The 27,526-nt window shown below is 45.2% G+C and overlaps 1 protein-coding gene across 5 annotated transcripts in view; it reads left to right on the forward strand.

Moving 5' to 3' along the window:
* The window catches only part of LOC137375766 (F-box/WD repeat-containing protein 11), a 185,434-nt gene that overhangs the window by 78,217 nt on the left and 79,691 nt on the right, over positions 1–27,526 (forward strand). For 4 of the 5 annotated variants that reach the window (XM_068043163.1, XM_068043164.1, XM_068043168.1 and 1 more), the window contains 2 exons: positions 15,196–15,258; positions 26,046–26,268. In XM_068043163.1, coding sequence (XP_067899264.1) covers positions 15,196–15,258; positions 26,046–26,268 — 286 coding nt within the window. Of the gene's footprint in view, positions 1–7,320; positions 7,870–15,195; positions 15,259–26,045; positions 26,269–27,526 lie in introns of all 5 variants that reach the window. The other variant, XM_068043165.1, reaches the window with a different exon arrangement.

The following is a 27,526-nucleotide window of genomic DNA, read 5'->3' on the forward strand; positions in this document are numbered from 1 at the left end:
GCTAGGGTTCTGTACTGTAATGGATGCTGGCTGTGGGAAAAAAACCTCCCTTCTTTCCATGCATTGTAGGGTTTCATTGTAACTGAATTCTCCAGCGTACCGAGGACAGGCCTCATTGATTTTTTTTCAGATGACTGAAGTAAAAGGATATGGTAAGATGGCTAGCAGAGGCTTGCAGCCCAGTGTTTGCAAATTCAGTCTGTTTAGCGTTGCAAAATCATTCCATGGGCAACTTGTCTGATAGTCCACCCGTCTGTACTGTCCATCACTCTCGGCTGTATTTTCTGCCTCCCTTCCAGCCTCCTACTCTCCCACTGACTGCCTCATTCTCTCCCCCATTGCCTCCTCCCTTTCAATCCCACTGCCTTCCTCCTGCCCCCTCTTTTTTTTCTCTCTCTCTACCCACCCCCTGCTGCCTGTCTCTCTCTGCCCCCTTCCGTCGCTGCCTGTCTCTCTGCCCCGCCTCTATTTTAGGGTCACAATTCCAGGCTTTAACTGTAATCATTGTAGTTCCTTTTTAAATTGATATATAGAAGTTGAAAGTCTTCATCTGGTGTTATCACTTGACATTAAATCCTCTTTCCCTGTCTTTTTATTTATTTATTTAGAGATACAGCACTGAAACAGGCCCTTCGGCCCACCGAATCTGTGCCGACCAAGAACCACCCATTTATACTAACCCTACAGTAATCCCATATTCCCTACCACCTACCTACACTAGGGGCAATTTACAATGGTCAATTTACCTATCACCTGCAAGTCTTTGACAGTGGGAGGAAACCGGAGCACCCGGCGAAAACCTACGTGGTCACAGGGAGAACTTGCAAACTCCGCACAGACAGTACCCAGAATTGAACCCGGGTCCCTGGAGCTGTGAGGCTGCGGTGCTAACCATTGTGCCGTCTTCTCCTCCCCATTTCCGCAACCAACGCTTCTATTCACTCTGATTCACTTGTGTAAGTGTCTCCCAGCATATTGACATTTGGTAACTTTTTTTTAAGAGGGTAGATTTATTTTTAATTTAAGAGTAGAAAATTGGCAACAAAATTTCCTGTGGTTCATTGACAGGCTATTTGGAGAGGGGAGGAGTTCACAGGCCTGATCTCCTCACCTGATGTCCACATATTTGCATGTGGCTCAGTAGGTAGCACTCTTGCCTTTGAGTCAGTAGGTTGTGGGTTCAAGACCCACTCCAGAGACTTGAGCACAAAAGTCTAGGCCAGGGGTCTGTAACCTTGTTTCCGGAGCTGCATGCAGTTGATTAAGGACTCCTGGGGCTCCTGACCTTCATCAATCAAACCTATTTTGATGGTAATTAAATGGCTTATTTTGTTTTTTAAACTTGAGTTAATATTGTACTGAGTATCATTCAATTAATAACTTTTTTGTAAAAACCTTTAAAATGTTGTTGAAATCTGTTTTGCATTGTTATCAGCATTTGCGCAACAGCATTGCAGCTCTTCAGACACTGTTTTTTGACGAAATTCTTAACAATGACTCTTCTTATTAAGATTACTGAATCCCTGGTCTAGGCTGACACTCAATCCAGTGCATTAATTTGGGAGTATCAAAGGTGCTCTCTTTTGGATGAGATATTAAACCAAGGCCCTGCCTGCCCCCTCAAGTGGATGTAAAAAATCCCCTGGCACTATTTCGTAGTCGAGCGGGAGAGTTGTCCCTAATGTCCTGGTCAATATTTATCCCTCAATCAACATCATAAAACCAGATTATCTGGTCATTATCGCATTGCTGTTTGTGGGAGCTTACTGTGCTCAAATTGGCTCGTGTTTCTACACTCCATAAGTACTTCATTGGTTGAAAAGTGCTTTGGGACATCCTGAGGTTATGAAAGGAGCTATAGAAATGCAAGTTTTCCTTTTGCAGCTGGAATCACTGGATTATCATCAGGAGTGGGTGCGCATGCTTGTGTTTTTCTTCTCTGGATGAGAGATGCCGAGTTGCTTGCAGTTCCAGCTGTTATTGGTTAACTCAGCACTGACAAAGAATTGAACATGGGACTCTTGGTCTGTATGGCTCAGCAATGCACGCACATGGTGCTGTTGTCAATTGACGGAAGCACACTTCTGAAACTTGAGAATTTCTGTTTCATACAAATCAGTAATAATCTATATAGCGCTTAAAATGTACATAGATTTCCTGTATCTCACAATCTAAATGTTTCCTATTTTGGTGAAAAGGATTAAGGTAATGTTTCCTCTACACATGCTGCAGCATTACTCAAATCTTGGTCTAGTACTTGTATAGTCTTGAAACAATCAATTATTCCAAATTGGTTGCTTGAGAAGCGCGGCTCATTCTGTGTGGCAATGTATGATTTGTGGTACATTGGTTATTGAATGAAGGGTCTGCCACTTTATTGTTTTCAGGTTGAGCAGATCTGCCACTGATGGAAGTTTACAATCTGTACTTGGATGTCTAGATTGGGAAAGAGTTGTGTGTTTTTTTTAATGGTGATTTTCGAATTTCCTCTCCTTCCAAAAGGTGCTGAGTCTTAGGCTATGGTTCTGCAAATTACAGCAAACCAATTTCTTGCCCAAGTGTCTGTCTGCTTTTTTTTTTATTCATTCATGGGACATGAGCATTGCTGGCTAGGCCAGCATTTATTGCCCATTCCTAGGTGCCCTTGTGAAGGTAGGTGATGGTGAGCTGCCGTCTTGAACCGCTGCAGTCCTTGGGGTGTGGGTGTACCCACAGTGCTGTTAGGAAAGGAATTCCAAGATTTTGACCCAATGACAGTGAAGGAACAGCGATGTAGTTCCAAGTCAGGATTGTGTGTGGCTTGGAGGGGAACTTGCAGGTGGCGGTGTTCCCATGCATCTGCTGCCCTTGTCCTTCTAGGTGGAAGAGGTTACAGGTTTGGAAGGTGCTGTCGAAGGAGGCTTAGTGAGTTGCTGCATTGCATCTTGTAGTTGGTACACACTGCTGCTACTGTGCGCTGGTGAAGGAAGTGAATGTTGAAGCTGGTGGATGGGGTGCCAATCAAGCGGGCTGCTTTGTCCTAGATGGTGTCGAGCTTCTTGAGTGTTGTTGGAGCTGCACTGATCCAGGCAAGTGGAGAGCATTCTATCTCACTCCTGAGTTGTGCCTCGTAGATGATGGACAGGCATTGGGGAGTCAGGCGGTGAGTTACTCGCCACAGAATTCCCAGCCTCTGATCTGGTCTAATGGCCACAGTATTTAATAAAAGCAAAATACTGCGGATGCTGGAAATCTGAAATAAAAACAAGAAATGCTGGAACCACTCAGCAGGTCTGGCAGCATCTGTGAAAAGAGAAGCAGAGTTAACGTTTCGAGTTCCGAAGAAGGGTCACTGACCTCTTTTCACAGATGCTGCCAGACCTGCTGAGTGGTTCCAGCATTTCTTGTTTTTAAGCCACAGTATTTATATGGTTGGTCCAGTTCACTTTCTGGTCGGTGGTAATCCCCAGGTTGTTGTTGGTGGGGGATTCAGCGATGATAATGCCTGACTGAACCTAAAACTGAGAATCAGTGAGCAGGTTATTGCTGAGCAAGTGCCAGTTTCTACCACTGTCCATGACACCTTCCATCACTTTGCTGATTGAGAGTGGACTGATAGGACAGTAATTGGCAGTGTTGGATTTGTCCTGCTTTTTGCGGTGCAGTGGTTAGCACCGCAGCCTCACAGCTCCAGCAACCCGGGTTCAATTCTGGGTACTGCCTGTGTGGAGTTTGCAAGTTCTCCCTGTGTCTGCGTGGGTTTCCTCCGGGTGCTCCGGTTTCCTCCCACATGCCAAAGACTTGCAGGTAGATAGATAAATTGGCCATTAGCAATTGCCCCTAGTATAGGTAGGTGGTAGGGAAATATAGGGACAGGTGGGGATGTGGTAGGAATATGGAATTAGTGTAGGATTAATATAAATGGGTGGTTGATGGTCGGCACAGACTCGGTGGGCCGAAGGGCCTGTTTCAGTGCTGTATCTCTAAACTAAACATACTGGGCTATTTTCCATGTTGTAGCTGTACTGGAACAGCTTGGCTAGGGGCGTGGCTAGTTCTGGAGCACAAGTCTTCAGTGCTATTGCTGGAATGTTGTCAGGACCCACAGCCTTTGCAGTATCTAGTGCCTTTAGCTGTTTCTTGATGTCACATGGAGTGAATCGGTTTGGCTGAAGACTGGCATCTGTGGTGCTGGGGACCTCGGGAGGAGGCAGAGATGGATCATCCTCTCGGCACTTCTGACTGAAGATGAAGGCAAATGCTTCAGCCTTGTCTTTTGCACTGATGTGCTGGGCTCCCCCATTGTTGAGGATGGTTATATTTGTAGAGCGTCGTCCTCCTGTCAGTTGTTTAATTGTCCACCAACTGGATGTGGCAGGACTGCAAAGTTTAAATCTGATCCGTTGGTTGCGGGATCGCTTAGCCCTGTATATTGGATGCTGCTTCTGCTGTTTGGCATGCAAGTAGTCCTGTGCTGTAGCTTCACCAGGCTGACCTCATTTTTAGATGTGCCTGGTGCTGCTCTGGCATGCCCTCCTTCACTCTTCATTGAACCAAGGTTGGACCCCTGTCTTGATGGTAATGGTAGAGTGGAAGATATGCCGGGCCATGAGGTTACAGATTGTGGTTGAGTACAAATCTATTGTTGCTGATGGCCCGTAGTGCCTCATAGATCCCCAATTTTGAGTTGTTAGATCTGTTCATCAACCCATTTAGCACCGTGGTAGTGCCACTCCTGCCAATACGGTCATGAACAGATGCATCTGCAACAGGTAGCTTGGTGAGGACGAGGTCAAGTAGAATTTTCCCTCTTGGTTCCCTCTCCACATGTCGCAGTCTAGCAGCTATATCCTTTAGGATTCTGCAAGCTCGGTCAGTAGTAGTGCTACCGAGCTACTTTTGGTGATGGACATTGAAGAGTACATTGTGTGCCCTTGCTACTCTCAGTGCTTCTTCCGTTTGGTGTTCAACCTGGAGAAGCACTGATTCATCAGCTGACTGAGGTTGGTTGTTGGTAATCACGGGGTTTCCTTGCCCATGTTTGACCTAATGCCATGAGACGTCATGGGGTCCAGGGTCAATGTTGAGGCCTCCCGGGGCAACTCCCTCCTGACTGTATACCACTGTGCTGCCACCTCTGCTCATGGGACAGGACTTACCCGGTGATGGTGGTGTCAGGGACTTTGTCTGTAAGGTATGATTCCATGAGTATGACTGTCGGGCTGTTGCTTGACTAGTCTGTGGGATAGCTCTCCCAATTTTGGCACAAATGTTAATAGTGAGGCCTTTGCAGCTTCGACAGGGCTGGGTTTGCCATTGTCGTTTCTAGAGCCTAGGTCGATGTTGGGTGGTCTGTCCAGTTTCATTCCTTATTGACTCTAGCGTTTTGATTCAACTGAGTGGCTTGCTAGGCCATTTCAGTGGGCATTTAAGAGTCAACCACATTGCTGCGGGTCTGACTAGGCCAGACCAGGTAAGAACAGCAGATTTCCTTCCCTAAAGGATATTAGTGATTCAGATGGGTTTTTATAACAATCGACAATAGTTTCATGGTCACCATTAGACCAGCTTTTAATTCCAGATGTATTAATTGAATTCACATTTCACCATCTGCTGTGGTGGGATTCGATCCCATGTCCCCAGAGCATTAGCCTGGCCTCTGCATTGCTGGTCGTGACAATACCACGACACCACCACCACCCCAGTAAAAGTGAAGTGTGTGTTTGTATGCATATTATTCTTCATGGAGGATTCGCTGCTAAGCCCAACCATTTTCTCTTATATCCGCACAAGTTCACTTTCCAGCAGGGACCCTTGGATAACCAGCAGTGGAAGAAGTAGTTTTCTAAACCCAAATCCCCACAGTGGCTGCGATCGCTGCCTCCATCCCACCTCCAGCAGTACCTGTGCTAGTACAGAACCAGATAATCTCATTGTAAGGCATCTTTCAATTCGCTCTTTGTATGATGCTTGTTATTCTAACATATTGGTTTTGAAAATAAATTTATGTGGCTTATCCTCTTGTACAATAACAGCAGTGCAAATGGATTCTGGACTAAAATTCAGATAGAAGCCATCACACTTGTCTTTGCCGCTCCCTCCCGTGCCCATCTGTTTGCCGCCCCTCTTTTTTCCACCCACCCCCCCCCCCCCCTCTCAGCCACTCGTTCCTCCCTCACCACTTCCCCACCTTGGCCACATGTGCTCCCCGCCTTGCCGCGTCAGCAGCTCATTCCCTGCGCCCCCAACCACTTCAGGCAGCGCGACGGGGAGCAATCGGCCAAAGGGAGAAGCGACGAGGCCGGGAGCGAGCGGCCAAGGGGGGTGGTGTGGAAGGGCGGGAGCGACTGGCTGAAGGGGATAGTGGCGAGGCCTGCAATGAGTGGTTGAGGGGGAGAAGTGGCAACGCGGGAAGCGAACGGCTGAGGGCAGAAGTGAGTGGCTGATGGAAGGTGGCGGGGAGAGTGTGGCCGAGGTGGTAAGCGGCGAGACTGAGTGGCTGAGGAAAGGCAGTGGGGAGTGAGTGGCTCCTTTCCAGCATGCGATGGCATTTTAGAGCGCATGTGCGAATTAGTCCTGGCAAGCCGGGTAATGACCTAGACTGCACTTGTGGAGCACCATACTGGCAGCAAGAAACCGTTCTGCACATGTGCGCAGCTGGGAAGGCACTAATGAAGTTGGCGCTTGTCTGCATTGTCACGAGTCACTTTGTTTTTTTTTATATATGATTTACCGTCTCCTCCATTTCTCCAAGACCATTGTCGGGCCTCAACTGAGATCAAATGACTGGGCATCAAGCTTGGGACCTTCTGTGTGGGCTAGCAGTGCAGCAGGAAGTGCATCTACCCCTGAGCCATTGGGAGAAGGGTGGGGTTATTTTTGATTATGTATGTTTCCAGTGTTGCAGTTACACAGATGTACTGTACCTGAGTTATGACTGATTAGTTTCACTGCTCCGCATTTCCCAGAGGCTTAGGTCCTGGAATATCCTGAGACTAAAGGCACTGCCGCCAGTGACTCTGGGCAGATTATGTACAAGCACAGGCTGGGCCCTTTGTTACTGGGGCTGGATGGTGTTATCTGGTGGAGGACCGCAGGCCAGAGTTTAATCCTGGACATGGCAGTACATTCTGAAATAGCAGCTGATGGCATCTAACGACCTTTTGAAGAGATTCGATAGGTGGGACGTGTAGGATTAATAGTAGAATTAATTAATTAAATTTAATTAACTAATTCTCCTGCAGCACAGGAGAAGGCCATGTAGCCCATCTGATAGCTCCTTAACTGGAGTTACATGCTGTTCTCCTATTTCCTTGTATCCTTTTATATTATCCTTTCCAGATCCTGTCAGAGGCGCTATCATTTGGTTGAGACATTAAACCGAGGCTCCATCTGCCCTCTCAAGTGGACTTAAAAGATCCAATGGCACCAATTCGAAGAAGAGCAGGAGAGTTCTCAATGTGCCTTGGCCACTATTTATTCTTCAACCAACGTCACTCAAACAGATTATCTTGTCATTTATCTCACTGCTGTTTGTGGAACCTTACTGTGCACATATAAGCTGCTTCTTATGAGCTTCAGGAGTTGAGAGGGCTGGAACCGGACCTGCAAGGGAGCAGCTAGACCAGGGAGAGAATAAATTCAATGCCAGGCTCGGGGCCTGCACTGACTTTCGGGACCTGAGAGGACTGGAACCATACCTGCGAGGAAGCAGTTAGACCCAGGAGAGAATAAATACAGCGCCAGGCTCGGGAACTGCACTGACAGTCGGTTGCTGAGAGGGCTGGAACCGGACCTGTAAGGAAGCACCTCTTCAGGAGTTGGTGCGCGCTTGCTGAGTTTGAAATAAAATTCAAACAGTGACATCACAGGAAAGCTGTAAGGTGATTGGTGAGTAACTGCTCTTAGGGAATATCTTAAGACAGGTTAGTACACTACTGTTAAGGTGCCTATGTAAATAGCTACAAATTAGGAAAAAAACTTAAAATTAAAATTTATGCAACTACCTCACAGAATCTCAAAATAATTACAGCGTAGACGGAGGCCATTCAGCCTATCGTGTCCGCACTGGCTTTCTGAAAGAGCAACTCCCTCAATTCCATTCCCCTGCCTTCTCCCCGTAACCATGAACATTCCTCCTTTTCATATAACTGTCTAATTCCCTTTTGAATGCCTTAAACGAACCTGCCTCCGTCACGTTCTCACGCAGTGCATTCCAGACCTTAACCACTTGCTGCATTAAAAAGTTTTTCCTCACGTCACTTTTGTTTCTCTTACCAAATATTTTAAATCTGTGCCCTCTCGTTCTCGATCCTTTCACAAGTGGGAACAGTTTCTCTCTATCTTCTCTGTCCAGACCCCTCATGATTTTGAATACCTCTATCAAATCACCTCTCTGCCTTCTCTTCTCCAAGGAAAAAGTCTTAACTTCTCCAATCTATCTTCATGACTGAAATTCCTCACTCCTGGAACCATTCTTGTGAATCTTTTCAGTACTCTCCAATGCCCTCTTGTCTTTCTTCAAGCATTCCAGAATTGGAAGCAGTGCTCCAGCTGAGACTGAACTAGTGTCTTATACAAATTCAACATAACTTCCTTGCTCTTGTACTCTGTGCTCCTATTAATAAAGCCCAGGATACTGTATGCATTATTAACCCTGCTCTCATCTGTCCTGCCCCCTTCAATGACTTGTGCACACATACACCTAGGTCCCTCTGTCCTGCACCCCCTTTAGAATTGTACCCTTTATTCTATGTAGTATCTCCATGTTCTTCCTACTGAAATGAATCACTTCACATTTCGCTGCATTGAACCGTCATCTGCCACCTGTCTGCCCATCCTATCAACTCGTCTATGTCCTTTTGAAGTTCTGCACTATCCTCCTCACAGTTCACAATTCTTCCAAGTTTCGTATCTCTGCAAACTTTGAAATTTTGCCCTGTCCACCAAGGTCTAGGCCATTAATATATATCAGGAAAAGCAAGGGTCCCAACACTGATCCTTGGGGAACTCTACTACAAACCCTCCTCCAGCCTGAAAAACATCCATTAACCATACTTTGTTTCCTGTCACTCAGCCAATATCGTATCCATGTTCCTACCGTCCCTTTTATTCCACTAGCTGCAAGTTTGCTCACAAATCTGTTGTGTGGCACTGTATCAAATGCCTTTTGAAAGTCCATGTGCACGACATCAGCAGCATAGCCCTCATCAACCCTCTCTGTTACCTCCTCAACTAACTTGTTGGAGTTTTTAAAACATGATTTTCCCTTAAGAAAACCCATGCTGGCTTTCCTTAATTAACTCACATTTGTGCATGTGACTATTGATTTTGTTGCGAATTATCTTTTCTGGTTTACCCACCACTGAAGTTAAACTGACTGGCCTGTAGCTGCTGGGCTTATCATGGATGTAACGTTTGCAATTCTCCAGTCCTCTGGCACCACCCCCGAGTCTAAGGAAGACTGAAAAATTATGGCCAGTGCCTCTGCGATTTCCACTCTCTCTTCCCTCCGTACCCTTGGATGCATCTCATCTGGCCCTGGTGTTTTATCCACTTTAAGTACAGACAGCCAATCTAATCTTTATCAATTTTAAACCCCTCTAGTGTCTGACTTACCTCCTCTTTCAACATTGCCTGGGTTACATCATCTTCCTTGGTAAAGACAGATGCAAATACCTCAGCTATGCCCTCTGCCTCCATGTGTAAATCCCTTTTCTGGTCCCTAATTGGCCATACTCCTCTCTTTACCATTTACTATTTATATGTCTATAGAAAACTTTGGGATTTCCTTTAATGCTAGCTGACAGTCTCCTCTCATGCTCTCTCTTTGCTTCCCTTATTTGCTTTTTCTCTTCCTCTCTGTACCTTCTATATTCAGCCTGGTTCTCAATAGTATTTTCTACCTGGCATCTGTCATGATCACACTTTTTATTCATCATAATCTGTTGTCTCTTTTGTCATCCAGGGAGCTCTGGATTTGTTTTAGTATTGGTAGGATATCTTAATAGTGGTAAGGTGGATTCGTTTTGGTAAGCATGACAGGGAAGCCGGTAGGTAATTGGCTGGGTGAGACCTCGGAGCTACAAACAGTGCGTGAAGAGACCGAGAGCAGTGAAGCACAGGGAGCTAGTCGGTGAGTATCAGGTGGGTATTTTTTACTACTTTTATTTTTTTGCAGATATTTTTTTCCTCAAACCTCTAAGTCTATATACTAAAGTAGAAGCTAAAATAGCAGCTCTTTTATAGCCATTTTATTGTGTTGATTTAACTTCCAATTTTAGTACAGTAAATCAATAATTCGAGACATGGCAGGGCTGCTCACACCTGTCGAATGCACATCCTGTGCCATGTGGGGACTCCAGGAGCCTACCCATGTCTTGTTCAACTACATGTGCCGAGAGTTCCACCAAATGCAAAAGCTCGAGCCCAGAATCTTGGAACTTGAAGAGCAGCTGGTGTCACTGAGGTGCATTCACGAGGATGAGAGATACGTGGATAGTGCAACTTAAGAGAGCGCAGGCAGAGAGGGACTGGGTGGCTGCCAGACAGACGAGAAGGAAAAAGTAAGTAGTGCAATAGTGGTAGGGGATTCTATAGCTAGGGGAACAAACAGGCATGATTCAAGGATGGTATGTTGCCTCCCTGGTGCAAGGGTCATGGATATCACCAAGCAGCTACAGAGCATTCTGGAGGGTGAGGGTGCACAGGTTGCGGTCCACATTGGTATCAACAGCATAGTTAGAAAAAGAGATGAGGTCCTGCAGGCTGCGTTTAGGGAGTTAGGAAAGAGATTAGCAAGCAGGACCTCAAAGGTAGTAATCTCCAGATCACTCCCAAGGCCACATGCTAGTGAGTATAGAAATAGGAGAATACATCAGATGAATTTTGTGGCTGGAGAGATGGTGCAGAAGGGAGGGCATCAGATTTCTGGGACATTGGGACCAGTTCTGGGAAAGATGGGACCTGCACAAGCCGGATGGTCTACACCTGAACAGGACCGGGACGAATATACGTGCAGGAAGGTTTGCTAGTGCTGTTGGGGATGGTTTAAACTAGATTGGCAGGGGGATGGGAACCTGAGGGCAGTTTCAGATAGGACACATTCAGAACAGGGAAAGGGAGGCAGAAAATTAACACGTGTCTTTGAAAGACAGATGAAGCAAAGGTTTAAAAAGTGTGCAGTACTGGAATTTGGCAGTGTTAAAACGTATTTATTTAAATGCAAGGAGTATAGCAAATAAAGCTGATTAGCTGAGGGCACAGATAGACACATGGCAGCATGATATCATTGCTATAACGGAAACTTGGCTTAAAGAGGGGCAAATATGGCAGCTCAACATCCCTGGATATAGAGTTTTCTGGCAGGATCAAGAGGGGGGATTAAAAAAAGGAGGGGATGTAGCATTATTGGTTGAGGAATTAATAACAGCTGTGAGGAGGAATGATGTGCTGGATGAATCATAAAATGAGGCCATATGGTTCGAGCTCAGAAATAAAACAAAGGGGCAGCCACACTATTAGGAGTGTATTTTAGACCCCCAAATAGTGCGAGGGAAATAGAAGAACAAATATGTAGGCAAATTTCTGAGTGCAAAAACAATAGGGCAATAATAGTTGGGGATTTCAACGACCCTGATATCAACTGGGATACAAATAATGTGTAAGGCACAAAGGGCACAAAATTCTTGAACTGCATTCAAGAGAACTTTTTTAGCCAGCACATGAGCCCAACAAGAGAGGGCGCAATTCTAGGTTTCGTCTTGGGAAATGAGGCTGGATAAGTGGATGAAGTAGCATTGGGTGACTATTTTGGAGATAGCGACCATAATTCAGCATAATTATAGGCCAGTCAGTCTGACCTAGATGGTGGGCAAATTATTAGAATCAGTTCTGAGAGATAGGATAACTGTCACTTAGAAAGGCATGGATTAATCAAGTATAGGCAGCATGGATTTGTTAAGGGAAGGTTGTGTCTTATTAACTTAATTGAATTTTTTGAGGAAGTAACAAGAAGGATTGATGAGGGTAGTGCAGTGGATGTGGTATATATGGATTTTAGTAAGGCATTTGACAAGGTCCCACCTGGCAGACTGGTCAGAAAAGTAAAAACCCATGGGATACAGGGGAATGTGGTGAGTTGGATCCAAAATTGGCTCAGTGACCGGAAACAAAGGGTAATGGTTGACGGATGTTTATGCGAATGGAATGTGGTTTCCAGTGGCATTCCACAGGGCTCTGTGTTGGGTCCCCTTCTGTTTGTTTGTGGTATATATTCCTGATTTAGACTTAAATGTGGGAGGCTTGATTGGGAAATATGCAGCTGACACAAAACTTGGCCTTTTGTAGTTGATAGTGAAGAGGATAGTTGTAGACTCCAGAATGATATCAATGGTTTGGTTGAGTGGGCAGAAAAGTGGCAAATGGAATTCAATCTAGAGAAATGTGAGGTAATCATTTGGGGAGGGCAAACAAAGTGAGGGAATACACAATAAACAGAATATTGAGAAGGGTAGAAGACGTGAGACCTTGGAGTGCATGTCCACAGGTCCCTGAAGGTGGTAGGACAGATGGATAGAGTGGTGCAGAAGGCATGTGGAATGCTTTCCTTTATTGGCTGAAGTATAGAATACAAAACCAGGGATGTAATGCTGGAACTGTATAAAATGCTAGTTAGGTCACAGCTGGAGTATTGTGTACAGTTCTGGTCACCAAATTACAGGAAGGATATAATTGTTCTGAAGAGAGTGCAGAGGAGATTTACAAGAATGTTGCCAGGGCTTTGAAAGTTGCAGCTATGAGGAAAGATTGAATAAGCTAGGGTTGTTTTTCTTAGAACAGAGGAGGCTGAGGGGTGACTTAATTGAGGTATACAAAGTTATGAGGGGCCTAGATAGAGTAGATAGGAAGGACCTGTTTCCCCTAGCGGAGGTCAATTACCAGGGCGCACAGATTTAAGGTGATTGGTAGAAGGATTAGAGGGGACATGAGGAAAAACTTTTTCACCCAGAGGGTGGTGGGTGTCTGTCACTGCCTGAATCGGAGGTGGGGGTAGAAACCCTCAACTCATTTAAAAGGTACCTGGACCTGCACCTGAAGTGCTGTAACCTGCAAGGCTACAGAACAAGTGCTGGAAGGTGGGATTAGATTGGGTGGCTAGTTTTCTCATCCAACGCACATGATGGGCTGAATGGCCTCTTACTGTGCCATAACTTTTCTATAGTTCTATGCTTTTCCCACATTACAAGTGTGATTACATTTCATTGTCTGTGATATGCTTTGGGATGCCTACAGAAATGCAAGTTCGTTCTTTTACTTCAACCCAGTAAGCCTTTAGATTTAGATATACAGCACTGGAACAGGCCCTTCGGCCCACCGAGTCTGTGCCGACCATTAACCACCCATTTATACTAATCCTACACTAATCCCATATTCCTACCACATCCTCACCTGTCCCTATATTCCCCTACCACCTACCTATACTAGGGGCAATTTATAATGGCCAATTTACCTATCAACCTGCAAGTCTTTTGGCTGTGGGAGGAAACCGGAGAAAACCCACGCAGACACAGGGAGAACTTGCAAACTCCACACAGGCAGTACCCAGAATTGAATCCAGGTCGCTGGAGCTGTGAGGCTGCGGTGCTAACCACTGTGCCGCCCCACTGCGTCACATTTTTTACCAATATTCAATGGTTTGAATGTATAGGGCACAAACTCATCCTTTAGACCAAGATGCTTGATGTTCAGCAAGGCTGATCTAAATTGCTTTGTAATTTGTCAGAGTAAAGCACCCTTTAGGAACATAATTACTGGATGAAAAAAGACCAAAGTCCCTCTAGTTTGACTTCTGCAATTCTGGTAATCACATGAAACAATTTTATTAGGCTGGATGACTAAATGTGGCCGTCAATCTCAATCAATTAGTCTACAACAGACTCAAGCATGCAGTGGGGAAAAACTGCCTGAGACAACAAACTTTGGGAACGATAGGTCCACAGTCACCTCTTTCTCAGACGTGCTCTACTTGCTATGCATCATGTGTCATATTACTCCTACTGTACCTCAAAATATGTTGTGAAAGAAATGTATCTCATTAGCATTTGCTTGGATCAATACTTCCTGCAGATGGACACTCAAGTCTCAAAGTTGCTTCAGTGTGGATGACATGGAACAGTCAGCCACATGAGCGATGAGTTTCGTCAGGTTCATATCTTAGTGCAGGGCTTTCATCATCGTGTGATGAGTTCAATTCTTGCTTGGACTGTTGAACTGCTTTCTAGAAATAGAACCTTTTGAGAAGGGGTTGGAAGTGAGTGTCCACCTAAAAGCTCTTAAGATCATTTGATTGCATGTCAAATGTTGGGAGACACTTGCACTAATGTCCATAGCCTGAAGTCAGGCTCTGAAAATGTCTGTGGCGCTCTGGTTTGGAGTTATTCTGTCAAATGTCTTGTGTGTGTTTCATTCTACTAAACTCCAGAACCTGTTGGGAGTGGGCAAGAAAGAACTTTTGAAATATGCTGCAGGATAACCAGGATGGTGTTCAAAACTGCAGATATCTAGTGTTCGGTTCTGGAGGATGCTTGGAAACCACTTGAGATTTTACTTAACTTATGTTCTGATGAAGGGTCACTGACCTGAAATGTTAACTGCTTCTCTCTCCAGATGCTGCCAGACCTGCTGAGTATTTCCAGCATTTCTTGTTTTTATTTGAGATTTTACTTATATGGGTTGACCTTGTTGAGTTTTGTTACTGTATTGTAAGTCTCTCTCTCTGATTACTGTTACCTGTGTTGAAAGCTATGCTAATAGAAGAGTGCTGATACGCTGATTGTATAGTCGGTTGTATTATGGAGGGAGAGACCTTTTCCCTAATGCACCATTTGTAGTGTGGACAGTGATTGGCCACAGGTTTCTTCCCGACCAGCCAGTTTTCTGGCGTCTGTAATCTCGTGAATCTTTCATGTCTGTTACTGTTCAGTAAGTCACTCCTAACTTCCCATTAGCAAGCTTCAGAGCATATATTACCAGGGCGTGCTCTTTCTGTACAAACTTCAACACACCCATCAGGTTTGTTAATGTGGAATGAGATTTGTACAAATGAATAGGATTCTGAGCTGTCTGCATTTGTGAAATGCAAAATCCTCTGCATTTTAAAATGCTGTTTCCCTGAGCAATTCCTATTGTTTACACGCTCTGTTCCTTGCATTGCAGAATACATCGGGTATGGAGGATCAGAATGAGGACGAATCCCCAAAGAAGAATACAGTATGGCAGGTAAGTTGTGTGCAGAAAGCTGTGAGCATCATGGATGTGAATAATAGCAAGTAGACCTGGGACCATTCTCTTTTAATGAGCATTTTCATTGTGCATTATGGGTAGCAAGAAACTAGTATTGCTCTCCATGTACCGCCATTAGGCTCATTTAGCTTGCTGAATGGTCATCAACTTGAAATGTTAACTTTTTCTATCTCCGCAGATGCTGTCTGACCTGATGAGTGTTTCCAATATTCTCTGTCTTTATTTTAGGCTTATTTAGTATGCAGATTAAGAGCTGCCCAGCATTGAAGCATACTGGCTTAAGCACAATTTTACTAGCAACACCTTGCACTTGTATAACGCTATAGGAAAAGTTGATGTTATGGGTTCTGGCATCATGTTCTTAATTGATCACAAAATTGCTTCCACTGCCATGGTAGACTTGTGTCCACCAGTACTTCACCTTAGTGTTGTACAACTCAAGGTGCTTCTCCAGGTAGGACAGACTGTATAATTGTACTGTTGGCTCTGAACATTTCACACAGCCGTCAATACTGAAATACTAACGACGTCTGCAAGCTGGTAGAAATTCTGTCCTTCCAAACTTGGTTTGTAGTTGAATCTGTGTAACAGTGTGGCGAGATGTTGGTGGCGCAGCAATATTGGAAGTAACGTGACGTGGTAAATTAAGAACTGCCAAGAATAAAAGTGGACTAGATTAAGTTTGATTTTACCAGCAACAGCACTGTCTCTCTGCCTTTAATGTGAGAAAGCCATCCCGGAATGCTCCAGACAAAAATATGTGCATAGCGCAGCAGTGGGAGAAGAGTTGAGCAAGCTTTTGAAGGAGGGCAATTTAGTAATAATGCATAATGTGGGGTCAAGACAGCTGAAGGTAGAACAGAGATGAAAGAAGTTTGAAGGAGGTTGCAGTAGTGGGAAGAGGATCAAGTCATGGCCATGGAGAGATTGCAAATGAAGGACAAGGATTCTGAAGATGAATCTGAAATGGGTCTGGGAATATAGACTGAGCAGTTAGAAGGGGCAGTGCCTCATGAGTACTGAACAAGACCAAAAATCTGCTGGAAGAAATTTGAAAACCTTACCAGCCGAAGCTTATTGACAGGGAGAATCTGAGGACCTGATTGTGTAGGAAGAGTCTAAATTTGAGTCTAGAGCCTTATTGAATTCGAGGAAAGCCTTGTGGCATCGTAGTATTGAAGGATGGTCCACAGCTTGGCTGATTGGTTCTAATCCAGGTAAAGACCTGCCAAGTAGCTGGAGATCTGGGTGCAGAACCAATTGTGCACTGGAAGCAATGCACTAAATAAGCCCATAGCTGGTGCTGAGATGTACTTTACCATGTTAGATTTTGGTAGAGTAGTTATGGGCTGTAGGATGTGTTGGCAACGGCTCTTAATATTTGCAAATGGGATATAAAAGATTAATTTTGGATTGAATATGTGGTTTTAATTGGAGTAGTTCACTTCTAATTGAGTGAAGCTAACATTTTTGCTGCTTGTAGTTTGAATAAAAATTACTAGTGCTGCCTAGAAACATCTCCCTTTTGTTTGTGTTGTGTATTCAGTATTTTACATTGGTCTCACTCCTATTTAAGCACAGTTATGCCATTAGGCTGAAGCACTGTGTAACTTCAGTTCAATAATGTAAAGCGTTCACACCACCGGTGTTCATTTAAATGTTAATTAGAAAATTGCTGCAAACTAAGTGCAGTCAGCATGTCTACAGCCACCATTCTGTAGCAATTCAGTGCTTAAAAATCTGGATTTGAATGAAACTTAACTCCATTTATGCAAGCTTTACTCACATCTGCCAGCTTAAGGTAAGAAATGTTGGTGATGAGAAAATGATTGCTAGAATTCTGAAATTTAAAACCAAGTCCTGGGAATATGCAACAGGACTAGTACTACCTGAACAGGGTAATGGCGGGGCTAGATACAGTAAAGCTGCTTCATCACTGTTCCATCAAACACTCCCCAGCATGGGTACAGCAGAGGTTAGATGATGTCATCCTCTTTGGGAACTGGGCTGACCGATCCTTTGTCCCCTTCACCGTCAGGTCAGACTACCTGAAGGTGCTGGGGATATGGTTCGGAAGGGCCGGGGCGTGCACCAAAACCTGGGAGGAGTGAGTAGCCAAGGTACGACAAAAGTTGGGGCAGCGATCTCTCTCCATTGTGGGTAAGAACCTGGTCATCAGGTGCGAGGCGCTCACGTTATTGCTGTACGTGGCGCAGGTCTGGCCCATACCTCACTCCTGCGCTGTGGCAGTCACCCGAGCCATTTTCCGCTTCATCTGGGGATCTAAAATAGACCGGGTCCGGAGGGACACGATGTTCAAATCTCTGGACAAGGGCAGGAAAAATGTACCCAACGTGGCCCTCATTCTGATGACCACCTTCGTGTGCGGCTGCATCAAGCTGTGTGTAGATCTCCAGTACGCAAACTCCAAGTGCCACTACGTGCTGAGGTTCTATCTGTCCCCGGTGTTGCGAAGGATGGGCCTGGTCACATTGCCGCAGAGCGCTCCGTGCAGTTGGACCGTGCCGTGCCGTACCACCTATCCTTCGTGGAGCAGTTTCTGCGGGAAAACACCTTTGACCACCAATCCATCAGGCAGTGGTCTGCACGGAACGTCCTCAAGGCCCTACGGGAAAAGGAGACGGGGGATCCTGTCGGATGGTTCCCCGAGCAGACCGCCAAAGTCATTTGGCGGAATGCCTCATCACCGGAACTTTCAAACAAGCACCAAGATGTAGCTTGGCTGGTGGTGAGAAGGGCCCACCCCGTCAGATCCTTCATGCATGCCCGAAGTCTCGCCCCCTCCGCGCAATGCCCCCGCGGTGGCTGTGGTGGGGAAGAGACGGTCGCCCACCTCCTCCTGGAATGTGTCTTTGCAAAGCAGGTGTGGAAAGAGATGCAGTTGTTTTTATTGAGGTTCGTCCCAAGCAGCTTTGTAACACAGGAGTCTGTGCTCTACGGGCTGTTCCCAGGGACGCACACCGAGAGAAACATCAACTGCTGCTGGAGGACTATCAATTCGGTGAAGGACGCCCTTTGGTCTGCCCGAAACTTGCTGGTCTTCCAGCGCAAAGACTTGTCCACCACCGAATGTTGCAGATTGGCACATTCCAAGGTCCAGGACTACGTGCTGAGGGACGCAAAAAAGCTTGGGTCAGCCGCAGCAAAGGCTCAATGGGGAAAGACCACAGTGTAAGGTCCCCCCGCCAAGCTGAGCTGAGGGGCTGGATCCATGGGAAACCCCTCGAACTGTATCGGGAAAATTTCATTTACTGCAAATGTAAAAATGTATATGGCATGACAATGAAATGGAAGAGTTGTGAGGCAACTCATGATTGTATAGAAGGAAACTGATCACCTTTGTACTGTTTGTATTTTTTGACTTGATGCTGTTTTAAACTGTTTGGGAATGTAATTTTCACAGATTTTTATGAATAAAGTATATTTTGGAAATAAAAAAAAAAGTTAGATGATGTCATCAGCGGCCTGACGGAAGAGGATGGCTTGGTAACATCTTCACAGTCTGACATGCTAAGGATTAGCAAATCCTTTTATGCTGGGATGTACATCGTGAAGTCCCCAGGCAGTACGGCCTCGCAGTCCTTCCTGTCATCTACCACGGAGGTTTTTTTTTAGATTAGAGATACAGCACTGAAACAGGCCCTTCGGCCCACCGAGTCTGTGCCGAACATCAACCACCCATTTATACTAATCCTACACTAATCCCATATTCCTACCAAACATCCCCACCTGTCCCTATATTTCCCTACCACCTACCTATACTAGTGACAATTTATAATGGCCAATTTACCTCTCAACCTGCAAGTCTTTTGGCTTGTGGGAGGAAACCGGAGCACCCGGAGAAAACCCACGCAGACACAGGGAGAACTTGCAAACTCCACACAGGCAGTACCCGGAATCGAACCCGGGTCCCTGGAGCTGTGAGGCTGCGGTGCGAACCACTGCGCCACTGTGCCGTCTTAGATGACAGCATACGGGAGAGTCTGGACAAACCGCTAACTCTGGACAAGCTGACAAGGCCGTCCGGTCCTTCGAGATGAGTAAAACTCCTGGAAGCGATGGCTTACCGGTTGAGTTGTATTCAGCTCTGTGGGACTGGATTGGCCCAGACCTGGAAGCGTGCGAGAGTATGCTTCTGGCTGGCAGCATGTCAGAATCCATGAGGAAAGGGGAGAGGGTGTAAATCAGAAATTGGCGGCCCATCTCACTGCTTAATGTAGACTACCAGATTCTGTTCAAAGTAATCGCCAGTCGGGTCAAGTTAGTGATTCACCCTGACCAGATCTGTACTGTACCCAGCAGGAAGATCTCTGATAGTCTTGCGCTACTCAGGGATACAATCGCCTATGTATGGGACAGGGGGGTGGACACCTGCCTCATCAGCTTGGACCAGGAGAAGTCTTTTGACAGGATATTGGACACATACATGATGGACGTGCTTTCCAAAATGGGGATTGGGAAGGGAATCTGCAGTTAGATCAAACTGCTCTACACAAACATCAGTAGCGCAGTTTCAATCAATGGGTGGGAATCAGAAAGTTTCCTGATCAAATCTGGAGTCAGGCAGGGCTGTCCTCTTTCCCCGTCTTGTTTGTTTGCTGTATCGAACCCTTTGCTGAGTCCATTAGGAAGGATGCGGGCATAAGAGAAGTGACAATCCCAGGCCGTGGAAGCACTCCGGTCAGAGCCCCTCTCTATGTGGTTGACGCGCTGTCTTCTGCTTGGATCTGCTGTCTGCTCGCATACTGGTGAGAATCTGCGACTAGTTCGAACTGGCCTCAGGAGCCAAAGTAAATCGTGGCAAGCGCAAGGCCATGATTTTTATTTATTTAGAGATACAGCACTGAAGCAGGCCCTTCGGCCCACCGAGTCTGTGCCGACCAACAACCACCCATTTATACTGACCCTACAGTAATCCTGTATTCCCTACCACCTACCTACACTAGGGGCAATTTACAATGGCTAATTTACCTATCAACCTGCAAGTCTTTGGCTGTGGGAGGAAACCGGAGCACCCGGCAAAAACCCACGTGGTCACAGGGAGAACTTGCTAACTCCGCACAGGCAGTACTCCGAATCGAACCCAGGTCCCTGGAGCTGTGACGCCACTGTGCCGCCCTTTAGGAACTGAGCCAACTGATACTTTGTCCCCTTCACCATCAAGTCAGACTACCTGAGGATGCTGGAGATATGGTTCAGAAGGGCCTGGGCGTGCGCAAAAACCTGGAAGGAATGAGTAGCCATGGCACACCGTAAACTGAGCATGTGGGAGCAGCGTTTTCCATTGTGGGTAAGAACCTGGTCATCAGATGCGAGGCTCTCATGTTGCTGTATGTGGCGCAGGCCTGGCCCATACCCCACTTCTGCGCCGTGGCGGTCACCCGAGCCATTCTCCGCTTTACCTGGAGATGCAAAATGGACTGGGTCCGGAGGGACACGATTTTCAAACCTCTGGATAAAGGTGGAAAAAACATACCCAACGTCGCTTTCGTCCTAATGACCACCTTCGTGTGCAGCCGCATCAAGCTATGCGTAGAACCCCAGTATGCAAACACCAAGTGTCACCATGTGCTGAGTTTCTATCTGTCCCAGCTGTTGCAGAGGATGAGTCGGGCCGCATTGCTGTCGAACGCTCTATCCAGTTGGACCGTGCCGTACCACCTATTCTTCGTGGAAAGGTTTGTGCAGAAAAACACCTTTGACCACCAATCCATCAGGCAATAGTCTGCACGGAATGTCCTCAAGGCCCTACGGGAAAAGGAGATGGTGTATCCTGCTGAATGGTAGCTTGGCTGGTGGTAAGAAGGGCCTTCCCAGTCAGATCCTCCTGCACGCCCGGAATCTCACCGTCTCCGCATGCTGCCCTCGAGGTGGCTGTGGTGGGGAAGAAACTGTTGCCCACCTCCTTCGAGAATGTATCTTTGCAAAGCAGGTGTGGAAAGAGATGCAGTGGTTTTTGTCGAGGTTCATCCCAAGCAGCTCTAATACAGGAGTCTGTGCTCTACGGGCTGTTCCCAGGGACGCACACCAAGATAAACATCAACTGCTGCTGGAGGACCATCAATTCAGTGAAAGACGCTCTTTTTGGTCTGCCCGAAACTTGCTGGTTTTCCAGTACAGAGTTGTCCATGACCGAGTGTTGTGGACTGGCACATTCCAGGGTTCAGGACTACGTGCTGAGCGACGCACTAAAGCCTGGGTCAGCTGCAGCAAAGGCTCAATGGGGAAAGACCACTGTGTAAGGTCCTCCTGCCATAGTGAACCGAGGGGCTGGACCCATGGAAAGCCCCTTGGGCTATATACACCAAATATGGTTTTGCTGTAAAATATATATTGTATGTAAAATGGAATGGGAGGGTTGTGAGGTAACTCACTCCTGTATTGAAGAAAATGGATTTCCCTTGCACTTTCTGGAATGTCAACTTGGTACTGTTTTGTAGAGTATTTTTTTTACACATTTTTATGAATAAAGTACTTTTTTGGAAAAAATAAAAGTTAGCTGCCTCTGCACTATACTGTTCCATCAACCACTCCCAGTCAATCCTACCTCACTTAGCTCAGTAAATGGGATCCGTGCTCATCGCTCACTCTTCCCTCTCCTGTTCTAGCGTGCCGTTGATGTCTGGTGATGGTGTAATAATCTGTGTTCTTTGTCTGCAGCACTCCACCACCGCCCCCCCCCCCACTCCCAAACCTGCGATCTCCACCTGGACATGGGCAAGAACATTGGAACACCATCCTCTCTGTCATATACCATCCTGACTTGGAAATATATTGCTGTTCCTTTATTGTCCCTAGATCAAAATCCTGTAACACCCTACCTAACAACATTTTGAGAGTACCTTCACCACATGGACTAAATAAAGGTGGCTCACCACCACTTTTTCAAGGGCAGCTAGGGATCAATAATAAATGGTGACATAGCCAGTGACGCCCACATCCTCAGCATGAACCTCATGCCCTTATTTTGGTCTTAATTATTCATGTTTTTTGTTCTTGGACATCGATTTGAATTTCCAGACTAGGCACCGACCCCAGACCTGTCTGTCCCAAGCCTTTTGTCAGTGCTACTCTGCACTTGCTGCTAGGTGGTTGTGTTAGGGAGGGGAGCCTGGTGATGCTAGGCCTGGCTGTAAGGTAGCACACAATCTTCAGTTGATGCTTACCTATATCCTTGTAGCTTCAGATTGAGATCTGAGCAGTGTTGGGCTAAATGGTAGCCTCTTTTTTTTTCACCGTCTGTGTGGAATTGGTGATTTGCTCCATAGTTGAGGGAGGCAGAAGCCACCTGAAGGTTCTGTCCTGTGAAGAAATTTCCACACTCAGTTGTTATATGACCTAGTTCTGTACTTCACCCTGCCTTTTGCCTTACCTGTAGCACTGTTAACTTGTTTGTAAACATAGAAAGTGGGAGATTTTCTTTCCTTGGTTTTACCACTTTATGCTCAAGGGGAGGGATGGTGATGTTGGGGAATGGAACTCCTTCCCATTTAAGAAACTACCAGATCCAAACCAAGCTTCATATATGTCTGCCTCAACACCATGTCTCCATCCCCAACCTCAGTAGAGCACTACCTCCAACTGTAATTGTAGCACTGAGACCATTGCAGCCTAATCTACTGGCTCTCTGGTCACTGAGTTCTTCATTATCTAAAAGTGTCTAAATGAATTATTAATTGTTCATTGCCTGAGATCATAAATTCGTAGAGTCATTATGGCACAGGAGGAGGTCATTTGGCCCATCGAGGAACGGCTATTTGAGGAACGTAAAGAAGGCGAGGCACTCAGTGTGCTGTACCCCAGCGTCATGAGGCAATGTAATGCTTAGCAGTTCTAATAAAACGTGAAATTCTTTCTTTTCCTTTGCAACTTTACTCCACACCAACGAATAATGGCAGGCAGAGAGCCTACGCCCCCTTTCCCAACCTCTCGTGTTAACCTTGTTCTCATCCCAAAGGCTAGTTAAACATCAGTGTGGGGCTCAGCACGATCATTCCCTACAATGGCCTGCTTGACATATTCTTTGTCTTGCCCAGATCAGAAAGACCCATATGTAGGAACAGTGCATGAACTCGCATGCTGCAACTCAATGCCAGTAGCTTACAGCACAGAACTGTGCTCCCTGAATGGAATGTGAACATTTTGTGAGAAACATGTCAACACTCGTGCAGCAAATTCCATGAATTTGAAAAACAAAAAAAACTCGACGGGTTTCCACAATTGCCAAAAACGCAACATGGTTCAATGTAATGGGCTAAATTTCTTTTGAGGAATCAGATGATCATTTTCCAAGTAATCATTGTGGCCTGTATCAGTGTACATTGCGAACATTCAACAGCTTTCAGCTATGAGAGAGTACGATCTGATGTTTGTACAATGAATGAAACCGTAATCAAGACATTTTGTTAAATTATCTAGATCAATAGAAGCCAGGAGAGATCAGACTTTCAGTACAAATGGGCTCCAAGTCACTCAAGTTGCAATTGCAGCATTATTGGAATCAGTCAGACAGTTTGATAGTGCCCTATTTTAAAGGGAAATGCTAATTTTGAAAGCTCATTTGGCAACAGAACTGCATAAATGAGTCTCATAGACCATGGTGTTCCAGATATCCAAGCTCAGTCTGTCCTGGGGTAGCTGCAGAGGTGGTGCACTCTGCAAATTGGCTCTGCTTTGACTCTGATGATACTGGTTGTAGGGTGGAGGAACCTCTGTGAAAAGGGCATAGTATGGGGCAGCTCCTGGAACTTAAACTCAACGAGCAGTTCTGTTAGTGATTTTGTTCAAAAGGTTTGAAGATGGACTGGTACCACCAAGGGCCATGAGATAAATGGGGAACTTGTTGGGATCATTGGAACAGAAGTAGGTTGTTCACTTCCTTGAGCCTTTCCAACATTCATGGCTGATCTGTACCTCAACTCCATTTACCCTCGTTTCTCCATAGCCCTTGATTCTCAAACATCTATCGATCTCAGCCTTGGAAACTCCATTTGACCCAGAATCAGCAGACTTTTTTTATTGGGGGGGCGGGCAAGTGTTCCAGGTTTTCATTACCAATTGTATGGGAAAAAATGCTTCCTGATTTAACTCCTAAATAGCCTGGCTCTAACTTTAAGATTGCACCCCCTGTTCTTGATACCCACACTAGAGGAAATATTTATCTCTCTCTACCCAATTGAATCCTTTTATCATTATAAGCGCCAAGTAGATCACTCCTCAACTTTTTAAACTATCACTGTCTTTGCACCATGCAAATCTAACACTGCTGTTGTCTTCATGTATGACTGTTCAGTGTGGAGGAACAGATGTTGTTACTACTTTCGATAGTTTTCTTTCTGCCCTAACTTACTCTTCTGAAGGCGCTGACTCATGCTGGGTTCTGGTTCGATTAGCATGAGAAGTCCTCTAATTGCTCCTCCATGTGACCATTCTTCTTGTATCAGTGTTCAGTGTTGGCAGGTTATTTGACCATGAGGCCATCACAATTGACTTTGACCCTGCCCTCGCTCAATGTCCACACCGCACACATTTACAGTAGGAGTCAGTGAGTAATGGTCAAGAGCAGGATGTATGTTTGATCCCTCAGGGTATCATCCTTGGTCCAGTTATGTAGCACTCTTTCTTCTAAATGATCAGTCCCTCTCCAGAGACTTGAGTGCACAATCCAGGATGACACTTCAGGGCAGTAGTGGAGGAGTGCTGCACTGTTGGGAGGTACTGTCTTCCAAATGCGATGTTAAACCAGGGCTTTGTCTTTTCCTCTCAAATAGACTTAAGAAAAAAAATTCTCTGGCACTATTGGAAGAGGAGGAGGCGATTTCTTCCTGGAATCTTTGCCAGCATTTACCATTCAGCTAACGCCATGAAACAGATTATCTGGCCACTTGGTTCATTGCTGTTTGGGACCGTACTGTGCTTAAATTGGCTGCCGCATTTCCCTACGTTGCTACACTTCAAAAATACCCAATTGGCTGCGCAGTGATTTGGGGTGTCGTGAAGTCATGATTGCAAATTTTTCTTTCTCTAGTTCAGAAGTGGATGGATAGTTACTGTGTCCTCACTATTGCCCTGTTTGAGATTAGATAACTCAGTGATTCTGAAATTTCAGTCTCATTTTTCTGTGCTGTGCTCTCCTGCCTCTCCTGCTGCTTGACCTAGTTTCCTGGTGTAACACTATGGAGAGATATACATGACCAGATCAATACCATGTCGGTCTCTTTGCCTCACTTAGGATGATCTGTTTGGTCTACTGCTGTCATGTTTTTTTGTTAACATCTATAAGGCACCAAATACAAATGTAGGTAGGACTTTTTTCTTGCTTAAAGCTTATATAGGCCAAGATTACAGAACTGATTTAAAAAGAATTTGTGCATATTTTCTTTAGATATATTGCACCTATTTATTTTCGTTGCCTCTTGTGACGTGCATGTTTTCTGTCCAGTAAATGTTTTGTAAAACCGAATTGCTGATTTATTGAGCTCAGCAGTCCGAGATGTCTAGAATAATTCCTAAAAGCCTATGTGCTTTGAAGGATCTGAATGTTGCTTTCTTGCTCCTTTTTTCTCTCTCTCTTTCCAACCCCCCCCCCCCCCCCACCACTCCTCCCAGCTTAGTGCAGAAAGTCTGCTGCAGTCTTTAAATTGTTTAGCATTGAAGCATCTGTATTGATTTGGTCTGGAAATTGCATAAGTATCCATAATGTATTTGTTTCTTTTATTTCTTTTTCCGACTAATGAAACCAGATCACTAATGGGCCCCCTTCTATGATCGTCTCCAGAAAGCGACCTTCAGGAAATTACGAGAAAGAGAAGGATTTGTGTATTAAATATTTTGACCAGTGGTCTGAATCTGATCAGGTGGAATTTGTGGAGCACCTAATCTCCCGGATGTGCCATTACCAGCATGGACATATTAACTCATATCTGAAGCCCATGTTGCAGCGGGACTTCATCACTGCTTTACCAGGTAGGAAGCCATAATGTACATGTGTGTGTGTTACTGAGCAAGAGTGAATGTGACTGGTGCGAGATGTTTCCTGGGTGTGGTCTTATGAGTGGATTTCTCTTTAAATAAATAGTAATTTGAGAAACCAAGATGAAGGGCAAAAGCCCATCATGTATGATCAAAATTGCAAATAGTAAAAAAGGACTGATAAGTCATGAAGCGATCTCCTAGCACTACGTTTGGGTTTTACAAAGGGTGAGGCTCACCAGACGAGGGGATGACTGAAGGAAGTAAGGTGTTCAATAATTTGAGGGCCTGGGAATGAATGAATTTGAGAAACAGAGTCCAATAATTCTGTGTAGAGGAGGAAGAGCATGTTGGGTGGTGTATTCAGTGGAGGGAATAATAGAGAAAGGAGAGTTTTCTATTTTTCAGGGAGAAGAGCAGAGAGACAATATATTGTAAAAGTAGGGAGTGGTAAGGTGATCTGAGAAGGAAAGCATTAAGGATGAGTATTGCCCAATTACTTGCAAGTAATCAGATGCACTGCTGCTGGGACCGGGATGACGCAATGGTAATGTACAGTAAGTTCTCTGTCACATTTGATAAATTGATCTTGGATGGTTTTAAAACTGTGTGGGCCTCATTTTATTAAAAAAACTCTCCCAAAGCATCAATTATAAGATTATGGCAGATGCAAGCTTACTGCATCTCACCATCTCTGTTGACTCCTTTTGTAGAGCCTTCTGGTGACTACCTTTTTTAAAAAAAAAATTGACAGCTATGAGATAAATGTTGTGGTTAATTGAAGCTAAGCTTGGGTTTTAAAAGCCTGAACATTGTAAGGAGAGAATATTTTGTATTTCATAAAAATGGTCAAATAGTGCAGACGGTCATTCAGCCCATCATTTTTTGTTGATGCTAGCTCTTCAATTGGAATCACCTACGTTAAAACAATTTCACTGTCCTTTCTGTTTCTTGGTATATCCCATTTCAATTACTTGTCCATTCCCTTTTAAATTTTGTTAGTCCCTGCCTCAATAACCACTAGTAAAGCATCTAGGAGCCCGCTATGAAAAAGTTCATTCTTCTCCCATTTTGTTCTTTTATAATGGTTCTTAAGGATATTTATATTTAATTACGGTGGTTTAAGATCAGGTTTTAATGTACCTTGTAATACTTTAACCTTGCAGTAATATCACTGAAATTATAGTTCTGATTTGGTTTTTGCACTTAATTATTGAATTCTCTGAGGAAGTTGTCTAATCTCAACAGTTTG

This window comes from Heterodontus francisci, chromosome 12, assembly GCF_036365525.1.
Source record: "Heterodontus francisci isolate sHetFra1 chromosome 12, sHetFra1.hap1, whole genome shotgun sequence".
Lineage (NCBI taxonomy): Eukaryota > Metazoa > Chordata > Chondrichthyes > Heterodontiformes > Heterodontidae > Heterodontus > Heterodontus francisci.